At 45.0% G+C, this 15,179-nt stretch overlaps 1 protein-coding gene across 2 annotated transcripts in view; it reads right to left on the bottom strand.

The window, feature by feature from the left end:
- The window catches only part of LOC143808700 (cytochrome P450 2K4-like), a 93,997-nt gene that overhangs the window by 10,734 nt on the left and 68,084 nt on the right, over positions 1-15,179 (bottom strand). For both annotated transcript variants that reach the window (XM_077291629.1, XM_077291631.1), the window contains exons 6-8: positions 14,946-15,122; positions 12,367-12,508; positions 2,557-2,738 (exon numbers count right to left, since the gene is read on the bottom strand). In XM_077291629.1, coding sequence (XP_077147744.1) covers positions 2,557-2,738; positions 12,367-12,508; positions 14,946-15,122 — 501 coding nt within the window. The remainder of the gene's footprint in view (positions 1-2,556; positions 2,739-12,366; positions 12,509-14,945; positions 15,123-15,179) is intronic.

The following is a 15,179-nucleotide window of genomic DNA, read 5'->3' as shown; positions in this document are numbered from 1 at the left end:
GCCAACCAAATCGGAGGCCGAGGGGCCCCGCCAACCAAATCGGAGGCCGAGGAGCCCCGCCCAACAAATCAAAGGCCGAGCGGCCCCGCCCACCAAAGCGGAGGCCGAGGGGCCCGGCCCCGCCCACCAAAGCGGAGGCCGAGGGGCCCCGACCACCACATCGGAGGCCGAGGGGCCCCGCCCACCAAATCGGAGGCCGAGGGGCCCCGCCCACCAAATCGGAGGCCGAAGGTCCCCGCCCACCAAATCGGAGGCCGAGGGTCCCCGCCCACCAAATCGGAGGCCGAGGGTCCCCGCCCACCAAATTGGAGGCCGAGGGTCCCCGCCCACCAAATTGGAGGCCGAGGGTCCCCGCCCACCAAATCGGAGGCCGAGGGTCCCCGCCCACCAAATCGGAGGTCGAGGGGCTCGCCCACCAAATAGGAGGCCGGGGTCCCCGCCCACCAAATCGGAGGCCGATGGGCCCCGCCCACCAAATCGAAGGCTGAGCGGCCCCGCCCACCAAAGCGGAGGCCGTGGGGCCCCGCCAACCAAAGCGGAGGCCGAGGGTCCCCGCCCACCAAATCGGAGGCCCAGGGGCCCCGCCCACCACATCGGAGGCCAATGGGCCCCGCCCACCACATCGGAGGCCGAGGGTCCCCGCCCACCAAATCGGAGGCCGAGGGTCCCCGCCCACCAAATCGGAGGCCGAGGGTCCCCGCCCACAAAATCGGAGGCCGAGAGTCCACACCAACCAAATCGGAGGCCGAGGGGCCCCGCCCACCAAATCGAAGGCCGAGGGGCCCCACCCACCACATCGGAGGCCAAGGGGCCCCGCCCACCAAATCGGAGGCCGAGGGTCCCCACCCACCAAATCGGAGGCCGAGGGTCCCCGCCCACCAAATTGGAGGCCGAGGGTCCCCGCCCACCAAATTGGAGGCCGAGGGTCCCCGCCCACCAAATCGGAGGCCGAGGGTCCCCGCCCACCAAATCGGAGCATGAGGGGCCCCACCTGTGAAAATTTTACTGTGAAAATACCTGATGGGCACACAAGTATGCGCCAGTATGGGTACTAAGAGCTTTTCCACATAATAATGAAATATTTTAAAATGTCATAGAACATACCAATATACATAGTTATTGATACATATTATTTATTATTTACATTATTGTTCTTAAGCAAAGAACCGTTGTTGTGGCATTTGCCACAACACGCAAAGTTGTTGTCTGATATCTTTCATCACTCCCCTCATAAGCATGTTCATGGATCCTGTGTAACTGTACCTTAAATAACAAGAATTGTCAAGAGCTGGTGAGTGCAGCCATTTTTTGTTCTTTCTTACTATTATTTATTAATTGTATTATTCTTACATTTGAATAAATAAAGTATATATGGATTCTAGACTCCCGATTCTTTAGAATCGGGCTGCCATCTAGTTTTACATAATTACATAGCCTCCAGAATACAGATTTTCATGTAAATATGCCAGCTAGCTGCCAAGCAAAGTTGAAAAAAACCTCACTAATATTAAAGCTCACCTTTACCCCTTTCCTCACTGCTTGGCATCCCGTTCTCAGTGGCTCTTCTCTCCACCATCATGTCACATGCCCGGTCTCTTCATTCTAGAATGGGACTTCAGGCAGCGATCAGACCTTGGAGGTTACTATGAGCCATAAAATTGTGATGGACCATGATGTCACAACTTATGCCACTTCGGCATGGTGCACAGTGACTTCAGAGGCCTGATTATTCCTGAAAGTCACGTCTTTGAGCGAAAAGGCCGAAGATGCAGAATTTTGTCAGATCTCATCACTAGCCAGTTGTAATCATCACTAGATTTTATAAGGGAATACATTCTAACTTCATGGGCTGGGAGAAAGGAAAAGTTTTGTCCACCTCCTGTTTCTTGAGATGTGCTATGGTGAATATTTCTACTTTTACAATAAAAAAATAAGAGTGGTGTATGTGCTTTTTAGAAGAATTGGAAGGTTTACCTTAAGAAAGGCGATTTGTGATTTAGCTTCTGTCCTTTCAGTGAAACATAATCTCATTGATAACGCACAACTTCTTGAGACCATTCTCCTTTTTAGTCCTATGTCTACCTAATGTTGTCCTAATGTTGCTCTCTGCCATAGTTGTATCTTGTAAATGTTTGGCTTCCACTTAATCTTTCTGTTCCATAGCCTTCATAAACTGATGGGACAACACTATACCCTATCAAATTTGAGAATTTTCTTGATGACCTTCCACCTGTTCACCTTTATTTCCTTCTTTACTTTCCCATTTAAGACATATTACTTAAGTCTTGTGTCTAGTTCTCGAAGTTGAGTTCTCATCCTCTAGTCTACTGTATGTCACCATCCAGTAATGGATCTGCTTTCTATCTATATAATCTTATTAGTCTTTTATCCTCTGGACTTTGCTGCTTTGTTCACAGATTACCTTCTTCTTTTCCATCATCCTTTTCTCTACGTCCATGTTTGCCCAGGTAATGTAGCTCATGGCTATGTCTGAAATCACAATACCATTCAATTTGTAATAGTCCAAAAGAATACAGAAATAAATGGTGGCACTACCTTTGGAATAAAATAACCATGAAAAGTGACATCTTGAGAGGTAGAATGCGTCACAATCGGTACAATATCCCCAAACCTAAGGATTTCATGGATGACGGCGTCAGTGTACGGCATTTGTTTCCTGTGTTCTGTCTGAGGTTGTGCCGACCCGATGACTCGTTCAATTTCATTGTGCACTTTTACTGTCAAAACAGATATGCACAAATATGTACACATTACATTCTATCTTAAAACACTTACAGAATGCAACAAAAAATAATTTCTAGGGGGTTGATTGATATATCTTAAAAAATAGTTGCAACCTGCTAAGAAAAAATCATCAATATATTTTGCAATATCTAATGAAATTCAAACAATATTCTAGAAATTGTGATAATGCAGAGCTTGTTTCCCATACCGACCTCCTTGGAATCATGGAATTTTCCAGTAGACAAAAAACAACTTTGAGACTTTTTTAATTGAATGGGGTTGAGCTGCAGCACGAAGAGCAGCCACATCAAGAGACTGTCACTATGTCTAGCATAGAACAGACCATAATCTCCAGTGAGCACCACAGACTTCTGGTTCTATTAAAGTCACTGACCTCTGGGACCCCCACAACTCAAACATTTATGTCCTTTTCTAAGGCTAGGCTATCAATTTGTAATTCCAGAAACACCTTTAATACATTATTCTTTGATAACCAATCTAAGTTTACCTTCAAGGTCTTTCCTATAGATGCTATAATCTGGTACATTACCCATATATTAGTGTTGAATTCATACATTTTTATGGAAGCTTCCTCCTATCACCACAGACATCTTGAGCATCTGCTCAATATCTATAACTCTTGATCCATGTGACATCACATCATTTGACCATGTCTATCACTAGTCCCCCGCGGTAATCATTATTTTTTCTATTGGGATGTGTTAGGGCTGGCAGAACGCACCAAATAATATAAAGGAAGAAATATGGTGCGTTCGCAGCCCGGGGTCCACTGTGCAGAGATGACACCTGCTGCTGGGTAATGGCAGACTATATGGCGGTATAATGTGAACACACACGGATTAACTTCTCCCGGTAAGTAAGGAGGCAGACCCTGTTGCTTCACAGGGCCGCAATACCACTGAGTGAATGTTAGTGTTAGGTCACAGGACTCTGCCCCAAGCACACAGGGTTAGAGTCCCTATAGACCCACTAGTGCTCGGTGCCGCAACTGCAGTGACAGGGAGAAACCTAAATAATAAAGATTTAGTGCACTGAGTGTGCGCAGCACCGCTCTGGCGGACGCCACTAACCGCCCTAGCTAGGGACCGGATCGCGCACTAGATGCACATGTGGCCACACTGGCAGATGCTGCTGAGACAACGCAGTACAGTCATGCCTTGTGCAGGATGGCACAGACTGGCGCTAGTCAGCTCCAATACCCAAACCATATATAACAACGCTAAGGAGGGGAATGAGTAGGAGATTTCACCAGATATCCACACACACACGGTATACATTTTGTACTAGCGCATGGCTGAGTTGCCATGCAATCCTTTTATAGCGGGTCCTTCCAGGACCTTCCCAGTCATCCAATCAGGGCTGCTTCAGGACCTGAGCATGTGACCCCGACCTCCAATGGGAGGTTGTCCCACGGGCATGCACAGTTGAGAAAAAGCTGGACTTAGTCCCAGGAACGTCTGCTCGCCGCTGACCACTGTTGGTTATAATTAGTGTTGAGCATTCCGATACTGCAAGTATCGGGTATCGGCCGATACTTGCGGGTATCGGAATTCCGATACCGAGATCCGATACTTTTGTGGTATCGGGTATCGGTATCGAAACAACATTAATGTAAAAATGTGTAAAAGAGAGAATTAAAATAAAAAATATTGCTATACTCACCTCTCCGACGCAGCCTGCACCTTACCGAGGGAAGCGGCAGCGTTCTTTGTTTAAAATTTGCGCTTTTCTTTCCTTTACGTGAAGTCCCGGCTTGTGATTGGTTGCGTCGCAGTCACATGGGCGACGCAACCAATCACAGCAAGCCGTGACGTAATTTCAGGTCCTTAAGGATTTTAAAATTACGTCCCGGCTTTGTGATTGGTTGCGTCGCAGTCACATGGGCGACGCAACCAATCACAGCAAGCCGTGACGTAATTTCAGGCCCTTAAGGATTTTAAAATTACGTCCCGGCTTTGTGATTGGTTGCGTCGCAGTCACATGGGCGACGCAACCAATCACAAGCCGTGACGTCACGGGAGGCTGGACACGCGCGCATTTTAAAATGCGCGCTTGTCCAGCCTCCCGTGACGTCCCGGCTTGTGATTGGTTGCGTCGCGGTCAACCAATCACAAGCCGGGAGGCTGGACACGCGCGCATTTTAAAATGCGCGCTTGTCCAGCCTCCCGTGACGTCCCGGCCTGTGATTGGTTGCGTCGCGGTCAACCAATCACAAGCCGGGAGGCTGGACACGCGCGCATTTTACGCAAGACTGAAAATTGTTCCCTCCAAATTCAGGTGACAGAGTCCCTTTAAGGCTGACAGAATGCACCACATAAATATAAAGGCAGTAATAAGGTGTGCTGGCAACCCCGGGTCCCCCATGCAGAGATGTAAGCTGCTTCTCAGTAATGGCAGAAATTAAATACCGAACACACATGGATTAACTGTCACCTGGTGTGTATTGCAGCGATCCCTGTTACTTCACAGAACCGCTAATTATATTTAGCGCACGAGGTGCGTCTGGAGCTGCACTGGCGATCACCTCTAACACACGCTAACTAGTCACACAGACAAATGCCAAACTGATTCTAGCTACTGTGGAGTGTGGACTGAGTGCACAGTGGCGTACAGACAATGCCAATACTAGGCGCTCTCTCTGACTCCAAACACCCAATTCACATACACAACCAGATGGAAGGGGATCATTAGGAGCTTTCATTTGAGCCATACATGCTTGCATATACACCACAATTATAGGATATACTAGCGCACGGCATTGAAATCCTTTTATAGCCACACCCTTCCGAGACCTTACTGATGGTCCAATCCGAGCTGCTTGAGGATCTGAGCATGTGACCTCCGACCACCAATGAGTGGTCATCTCATGGGCATGCTCAGATGTAGAAAAGCAGGACTTAGTCCCAGGAGCATCTGCTGTCTGCAAACTAATTCTGGTTCATCCAGATAGACTATGACCAAGGTGGATAGCATATCCCAGAAGATATCGTTCACAAAGCGTGGAAAACGGCAGAGGCATTACAGAGACCGAAGGGCATCACCAGGTATTCATAGTGGACGTCCCTGGTGTTAAATGTCGTTTTTCCACTCGTCCCCCTCACGGATGCGTATCAAGTTATAGGCGCCCCGCAGATCTAATTTTGTAAATACCCTTGCTCCCCGCAACCTATCAAAGAGTTCAGAGATTAGAGGCAGAGGATACTTTTTTATGGTAATAGAATTAAGACCCCTGTAGTCAATGTATGGATGTAATTCCCCACTCTTCTTCTGCACGAAGAAGAAACCAGCCCCTGCTGGTGATGCTGACTTCCTAATGAATCCTCTTGCCAGATTCTCCTTGATGTACTGAGAAATTGCCTCAGTCTCCAGGAGAGATAACAGGTAGACTTGACCCGGGGAGGCTCAGCACCAGGCAAGAGGTCAATAGGACAGTGATGCGGCGGTGAGGTGGAAGGGTATCCGCAGCTCTCTTGGAGAACACGTCCGCATATGCCCATAGAGTTTGGGGAGAGAAGAAAGATCTGTGGGCACTGCTGTAGAAGCCACCTGAAGTCACTCCCTCTGACATCTATCCACACACGACTCACTCCATCCCAATATTCTCCAAGAGGACCACTCTATATGAGAAGAATGGTGGCATAACCAGGGTACCCTTAATAAGACCTCATCAATACCCTCGGGTATTACCAACAAGGAGATTATCTCCTGATTAGCTGGAAACATGGTGAGAGTGAGTGGGATGGTCTGGTGTGTGATCTGTGAGGGTAGTGTCGACCCATTTACCACTCGAATGGTGACTGGCTTGGTGAGCATCACCAGATGTATTGGTATTGCATGCATTTGGGCAAAGGCCACATACATGAAATTGCCCTCCGCCTCGGAATCCACACAAACTTCCACCCCGTGAGTGGATGGGCCTATTGTAAGTATCCCCTTGAAAGACAATTTGGAAGAAAACGCCACTGTGTATAGAGAGCCTCCTCCTATAGCCACTAGATGGGGATCTTTTCCTTACCACTGAGGACATCTGGAGGAAAAATGTCCTGACTTCCGGCAGACATGGCAGATCATGAGTGCATGAGCGGTCCAGGACTTAGATCCCGCTCGTGACAATGTATAAAACCAAGGAGTATGGAGCACAAAATGCATATTGTGAAGGGGATTTTCATGGGCACATCCACTATGTGGGTTCCAAGGACTAATGGGGTGCATATGACTCACCATGCAGCAGGGCTCGCCTTCCTGCCAATGTATAAAACCAAGGAGTATGGAGCACAAAATGCATATTGTGAAGTGGATTTTCCCATCCACTGTGTGGGTTCCAAGGCTTATTGGGGTGCATATGAATTGGTAGCAGGGCAGGCCTTGCATTCAATGCAACATTTTTTCAGGAGGCCCTCCCCTTATGAAAGGGGTATTGTGGTGCGTCGTAATTATTGGCAGCCCATCCACTCACAGCATAGGCAACAACAGCTTAGGAGACCCACTGTTTCACAATGGCCCTTTAAGAAGATTAATGCCACCTGATGCACCAGTAAAGATAGGCCCTGTGACTTTAAGAGTCCCTCGTTCGTACATGAAACAAGATGGGACTGCTTATGTGTCACACCCCACATGGCCAGCTAGGGGTGTTAAATGTTACAATGACATTTCCCAGTGAATGCATTTGTAGTGGTTGAAAGCAATGTTAAAGGTGAAAAACGCTTCAAAAACGCTGCGTCTGAACTAAGCCTAAGTGGGAGAGGAAATTTTCGGTCTGGGGTTAAATATTTGGCCTTACAGGCAAGTAAAGGATGTACCTTGACATATTTCAAAGCAAAACCCGTTTTGTATTATATGGTTCAGCAATCAATACAATAAATAGTGTAAAGTGCTAAGAAATGTGGGAACTGAGGATAAAAAGGATAAGATTCTGAGGAAAATGAAGATATTAAGAACTGGGAACTGTTAGATTAGTCAGGTAATAGACCTGCCCAAAGAGATGTGTTTTTAGGCCGCACTTAAAACTGTGAACACTGGGAACTTATCAGATGGGGTAGTTCATTCCAGAGAACTGATCAAACACAAGAAAAGTCCTCAATGTATGAGTGGGTGCTTTAAATTATATAGGATGTTCATCTTAGATCATTAGCAGAATGGCGAGCACAAGTAGGGTGGTGCACTGAGATGAGGAGGAGATGTAAGGTGGTGAAGGGCCGAGGGCATGTGTTGTGTGTTAGATATAGATAAAGGAACAGACGTAGGGTGCTGCAGCACTGTGGATGGAGATGACAGTTAGGGTGGTATACAGAGACAAGAGTGTTCAGCTCAATGTAGAAAGCTTTGATGGTGAATGTGATAAGTTTATGTTGTATTCTATAGTGCATGGGTAACCAGTGCAATGACTGGCACAGAGAAGAGGCGTCAGTGAAGTGGATGTACAGAAATATGATTGTGACTACTGTATTAAGGACAAATAGGATAGTCTAGAGAGAAGAAGAACGATAAGTAGTAAATTGCAGTTGTCAAGAATAGAATCAGAGCAACGGTAAGAGTTTTTGCAGTTTTAAAGGTGAGAAATGGTTGAATTCTGAAGAATTTTTTGAGGGGCAGGTGATTTGGGCATGTTAGTGATTGGATATAGGGAGTGAAGTAAAGATCTGACAATATTATATCCACCATGTGTATCCTATATTTTTATACTTTGTTTATAAATATGTGGATGTGCGATTGCATTGAACATGTTACAATGGCTGAGCTAAGTGACAAAAGTGCATTTCTTACTTCAATTCTTTGAGAAGCTATTTGTAAGGCCGGCCCGTGTGGACTCACTCGTGGTCTCTTCCACTGTGCTCAATGATATGATAATGATTAGTGATGAGCGAGTGTACCCGCTGTTTTGGGTTTTCCCGAGCACACTCGGGTGATCTCCGAGTATTTGTTAGTGTTGTAGATTTAATTTTTGTCGCCTCAACTGCATGATTTACGGCTGCTGGACAGCCTGAATACATGTGGGAATTCCCTAACAAACAGGCATTCCTCCCATGTAGAGTTGAGCGACTTTTACTTTTTTCGGATCGAGTCGGGTTTCACCAAAGTCAGCAGTAAGTGAAGGACAGGAAACACCTACAGTGCCCATTTTAATGCCAAAAACATCAATTCTTATTACTTAAGCTTGTCAATCTTAATTTACTTTATAATAATAGTTAGGCATTGAAAACTGGGGGTCATTTGGCTAAAGTTGTGGGGGGGTAGGGCTGGCTCAAGATTTTCGTGGGCACAGGAAACGTGGAATATGTCACGGCGGTGGAGCAGGTAGAGGTAAGTATTTCAACTTTGCAAGTGCTATGATCCTGAGCAAGCAGGGGGGGCCCACTCGTTGGCACTGGCACAGGGCCCCTCATAGTACGGCGGTGTGTTTGATGGTGGGTGGCGCCTCCCACTGGCAGAGACACTTTTGCGTACTATGAGGGGCCCTGTTCCAGTGATGTCACCAATGAGTATGCCCCCCCCACCTGATGAAGGAACCTGCACTTTCATCTGCACCTTCCTCTTTGTCCCCGTTTAAGGTGGTATAGTATGCGGGAAGGGGAACCTGACTTTCAGCAGGGTCAGATTCTGGCTGTGTAGAGTGCAAGGGGAATGTAGTGGTCTGGGTCAATGTACCAGCAGACTCATCTAGCAGTGGCTGGGTAATAGGCAGGATGAGGAGGAAACACAGATATAGGCCCAAATAATAAAGTAGGCTAAATGCAGTTCAAATGTGGTAACAGGACTAAACAAGCGGCATTACTTTGTTCAGTGGAGGAAAACTAATGAGTGGCAGACACAGTTAGTAGGCCCAAATAATAAAGTGGGCTAAATGTCTGCCAACAAATTGTTCATAAATAAACAGGTGGCATAGCTAGGTACAGGGGTTGGCTCCTCTGCTGAGTAGCAGACCGTGGTAGTAGGCACAAAGTATTAACTGGTCTAAATGGAGGCCAGGGCCCCTGTATATTTTAAATATCATCTATCATTTCAACAAATTTGTATTGGCAGTGCCATTGAAGGATTTAACAGCACAGACTACACAGTGGTGGAGCAGGGAGTGGTAAGTATTGCAAGTGGTAGAGCACTGTTCGAGCTGGGGGGAACACTCTCTTGTGGGCGGCGGTACTGGCACAGGGTCCCTCATATTACGACGGTGTGTCTGATGTTCGTTGTGCACCCCCACCGTCAGAGACACTTCATTGTACTATGAGGGACCCTGTGCCAGTGCCGTCACCCAAGAATGGGCACACCCACCTGTCCAGGCAAACGGCACTCGCACGGGTGCTTGCGCCAGTTGGTGACCACGGCCCTGTGGGGGAGTCAGCCCATTTAGGGAGGTATAAAAATGGCCTATGGTGGACATACAGCAGCTGCAAATGGAGGAATTGGAGATGTCAGTAAGAGGAAGCCAAAAGCAAGACATTTTTCAGGCAAGCTACGTGTTAGCAGGGGAAGGTGGGGCAAAATAATTTGAAATCCACGATTGGTTCATTTTAATGAAGGTTAGATCATCAACATTTTGGGTAGCCAGACTGTGCATAAAACAACACAATGTAAGTGGCAGAAAGTGGCTGGCTGATATTCGTCAAACTAACAGGACTGAAGTATATCCACTTTGTGAGAATTTGAATCTCACTTTTTTTTGGAGACTGAACCAAACCTCAGGCCCAGTGTATAAAACAACACAATGTAAGTGGCAGAAAGTGGCTGGAAGATATATGAAAAAATACAAGGACTGTAGTACAATTTCAATCTCCCTACAATGATCTCAGGACACGTATGGCAGCAATAAAAAGGACTGCTGCACACAAAAGTGTGGAGAAATAAACAAGATAACTGTGCAGAAGGATTTTTGCTTTTAAAAAAGCAGTTGGTTTGCACAGCAGCTTGCAAACAGCAATGCAGCTATCAGGGAGCCTTGTAAGCTACAGAGCTGATGCACAGAAATCTAGCCTCCACTGTCCCTGCAAAAAAAAGGTGGTGTTGGACAGCGGAAATTGCTACAGCACAAGCAGTTTGAGGGTTAATCTTCCCTCCTTAACTATATCACTTCTTCTGATGAAGCTGTAGCAACCTCTCCCTATGCTAAGATCGGCAGAAGTAAGATGGCGGTCGGCGTGCACGCCCCTTTATAGCCCCTGTGACGTAGCAGAAAGCAAGCCAATCACTGTCATGCCCTTTTCTAAGATGGTGGGGACCAAGACCTATGTCATCACGCTGCCCACACTCTGCACCCTCCATCATTGTCTGAAAAAAGGCGCTGAAAGCGTCATACGAAACGCGACTTTTGCACGCAGATCGGCGACCTCATGGCCGATGCCACATGGCCGATCGGGTCAGGTTTCATGAATTTGTCCGATCCATTTTGCTCAACCTTACTCCCATGTAATCAGCCTGTCTAGCAGCCAGCAAGCATGCAACTGCGGTATGGAAAATGAAATCTCGGAGCACTAACAAATACTTGGAGACCACCCGAGCAATGAGTATACTCGCTCATCACTAATAATTAGTGTTGAGCATTCCGATACCGCAAGTATCGGGTATCGGCCGATATTTGCTGTATCGGAATTCCGATACCGAGATCCGATACTTTTGTGGTATCGGGTATCGGTATCGAAACAACATTAATGTGTAAAATAAAGAATTAAAATAATAAATATTGCTATACTCACCTCTCCGACGCAGCCTGCACCTTACCGAGGGAACCGGCAGCGTTGTTTGCTTAAAATTCGCGCTTTAACTTCCTTACGCGAAGTCCCGGCTTGTGATTGGTCGCGCGCCGCCCATGTGGCCGGGACGCAACCAATCACAGCAAGCCGTGACATAATTTCAGGCCCTTCAGGATTTAAAAATTACGTTCCGGCGTTGTGATTGGTTGTGTCGCGGTCACATGGGCGAGGCGACCAATCACAAGCCGTGACGTCACGGGTGGCAGGAGACGCGCGCATTTTAAAATGCGCGCGTGTCCAGCCTCCCGTGACGTCACGGCTTGTGATTGGTCGCCTCGCCCATGTGACCGCGACGCAACCAATCACAACGCCGGAACGTAATTTTAAAATCCTGAAGGACCTGAAATTAAGTCACGGCTTGCTGTGATTGGTTGCGTCCCGGCCACATGGGCGGCACGCGACCAATCACAAGCCGTGACGTCACGGAATGAAGAAAACGCGCGCATTTGAAGCAAAGAAGGCTCCCGGTTACGGCGGTGAAGTCCAGGGCGCGTCAGAGGGTGAGTATATCCCTATTTTTTTATTTTAATTCTTTATTTTACACATTTATATGGATCCCAGGGCCTGAAGGAGAGTTTCCTCTCCTTCAGACCCTGGGAACCATCAGGGATACCGTCCGATACATGAGTCCCATTGACTTGTATTGGTATCGGGTATCGGTATCGGATTGGATCCGATATTTTGCCGGTATCGGCCGATACTTTCCGATACCGATACTTTCAAGTATCGGACGGTATCGCTCAACACTACTAATAATATGTGAAAAAATAAATAATACTGGTGAAGGACCTTATGTGATCTTAAGTTGCATACTCAGTATATTTTTAATCTTTTAAAATCCTTTTCATTCATTTCTTACATTGAATTTCTGGATATTTCATCATCAGAAGGATCCCCCAACTCAATGTGGATGATGCGGTCTCCATTCCAGCCCCAAACAAATCTGCCACCAGAGTAGTTAAATTCTCATTGTGATAAAACTGTGTGGATTCTGGTTTTCCCTGGAGAAAAAAGTAATATGAAATGATGAATATTGTCTTTTATCTATTTTCTTCTAGAGTACTCATTTAAATATTTAAATACTATACTAGAGAATAATCTAGAGTATTATTACTGGAAGTAGCCATCTTCTGTCATTCCTAGGACATAGACCCAATTTCTAGTTAATAAACCCAACCTTAAGACAAAGTATCACTGATCCTGAAATTGTCCGACAACTTACATCATTGAGACAAGAAACCCCAGTAGCACGTATTCGAAATTCACAAGTTCCACCATCACCTTTCTCTAATAACTTTGTACAAATCCACCTTCCGTGTCCACAGTTCATGGGCTTGGTAACCTGAGCCACCATCGGTGGACCTTTAACATTTTTCTGGCCTATTCTCTAGGTCAAACCGTATTTCTAATATAATGGAAACTGTGTTATCCTCGCTTTAATTTCTTTATTCTGACTAAGTCATGGATTAGCTTCAGAGGTTATGTATGTTCCCATCAGGAGGTCAAGAAAACAGCAGGAAACTTGACCAGCAATATGGAAACGTAATGATCGACAACTCCTTTAAGCTTGTTCCAAGGCTATGGCACAGTATCCTGAGTAAGCAAAGTAAACCTAGATTATCAAAGTAAATCTTCAAAGAAGGAAGTCAACACCCTGAACCTTATTTAAATGACTTTCCAGGTTTAGGATTAAAGTATTTATGTCATCCAATAGGCCACTGTCCGTTCTCTATTTGTAAAACTAAATCTCCTCCATGGCTCTTTGAACTGTGGAAGCAGCACATTTCGACTCACAACCATTCTGACTTAAACACAATTTTCACTAGGATAGCTACATATTCACACAGAATTTATTTTTATTCTTCATTTTGCTTCCTGATGGAGTGGTGCACAACATTCTACAACGTGTGTAATTTTCTGTAAACATATTGCAGCATTTTTCTCTGGTAGATTATCACTTTCCTAGCTGATTGATCTGCAAAAATGTTACAGATCTTCTGCTTCTGATTGATATTTCTGCTCTTCCTTCTCTTTTTTCAAATAAGAGAAATCAGCAGGGAGAGGAGGTAGTTGTAGCATGTGCATTGTCAGGTAGGGCAGATAAAGCATGCTACAGAAAAGGTGATAAGCACTAGAGTTGAGCAAATTTTTCAAAATTTGTTTCCGATTATGATCGACGGCGAATATTGTTTTTGCAATATTTGCCGAACGTCAATGGGAGTAGAAATGACCGAATCTGTTTAGAACCAATCATCAAACATAAATTCGGCACAAATAGGGTACCGATATGGCACAAATATGGCAAATTCAGATTAGGCGACCATTCCGAACATATTCGCTTATCACACCCATAACAGAAAAACCTGAAACTTGAAGCAACCTGTATATTGGGGATCTTAAAATGAATGAAAGAGATTTCAGACTGAAACTTGCTTCAATTTAACCACTAACACATGTCAAAGATGTTCATAGCCTTTAATGTGAAATGAACCACTTCTTGAATTGTACATGATCATTGATCTGATATCATGTTCAATAACATTGCTGCAATGTTAGACTAAAGATTATTTTCCTACTGTGCTTTAAAAAATTATTTATTCTTCTGGTTTCAGATAAGGCACTACTGTAGCATTTGTAACCTAATGTTTCTCAGGATCATGAATTGAATGAGTGCAACCTGTTTCAACCAATGGTTAATAAAATTTACATGACATATTTCTATTAATTTCCTTTTGCCTGGCAGATGCATTTTGTAATATCCTGTACATTTTCCCAAGACCTCTGAAGGTCCGGCCATTTATTCAAGATCTTGTTCTCAGCTATAGGCAGTGGCAACAGTGATATCAATGACAAAAAGAAAAAGAAGCATTCAATTTCCCAACATGACTTACCACTCTCTTTGAAGTCCTCCAAGCTCTAACCACTTCCTAAGAAGTAATTGCTTTGATCAACAAGTAACCTTTGGGGGCTAATCTAACACGTTTATTACAAGTAGTTTGTTGTGCAAGATAAATAATTTTCCAGACAATGGAAAATCGGCTAAAAAACGATCTTAAATTACCACTTCCCCAGTCCGGTGAGGAGTGGTATTTCCATACTATGGACCACTGGAGGCCTCATTGAGGGTGAGCTGGTTCATATATTTTGCAGAGTATTGTGAAACATGATTCTTACTTGATTATGTTGTTTGCATAATGAATTCACCATGTTGTGTCAAGTTTTTGTTAAAATGTTCTACTTTTGTCTTTTTGTACATTATTTTTTTTGAGGCTTGAGGCTTGAGAAAGGCTCATTTGGACTCGAAACGTTGCCCAGACATGTGGGTCTAAAAAATCCTGCACAGTTTTTAAAGGAGATGGAGTGCTGCCTGCTTTTTTGAAGTTCATTATTTTTTTTAATAATATTACATTTTATTAACACGTAAAATGTTCACTGTACCTCTTGCTGCTTGGCCAAGAAGGCATCGATGAGGTTCCTTTGGTCATTCACATCCAGCTCTTTCTTCTGTTTCGTAAATGTTTTTGTTACAAAGTTATTAAGTTCTTTAATATTTTTGAAATACATTTTGTGAGCTCCAGGCAGCCATTTCACAAAAAATGGAAAACTGTTGTACAGCTTCAGTATACATGAAAAGAAAAGAAAAAAAATCTTGAAGAATATGTTCTAATGAAA

Source organism: Ranitomeya variabilis, chromosome 2, assembly GCF_051348905.1.
Source record: "Ranitomeya variabilis isolate aRanVar5 chromosome 2, aRanVar5.hap1, whole genome shotgun sequence".
Taxonomy (NCBI): Eukaryota; Metazoa; Chordata; class Amphibia; order Anura; family Dendrobatidae; genus Ranitomeya; species Ranitomeya variabilis.
Note: the sequence above shows the minus strand (reverse complement) of the source record. Positions and strands in the feature narration are given on the sequence as shown.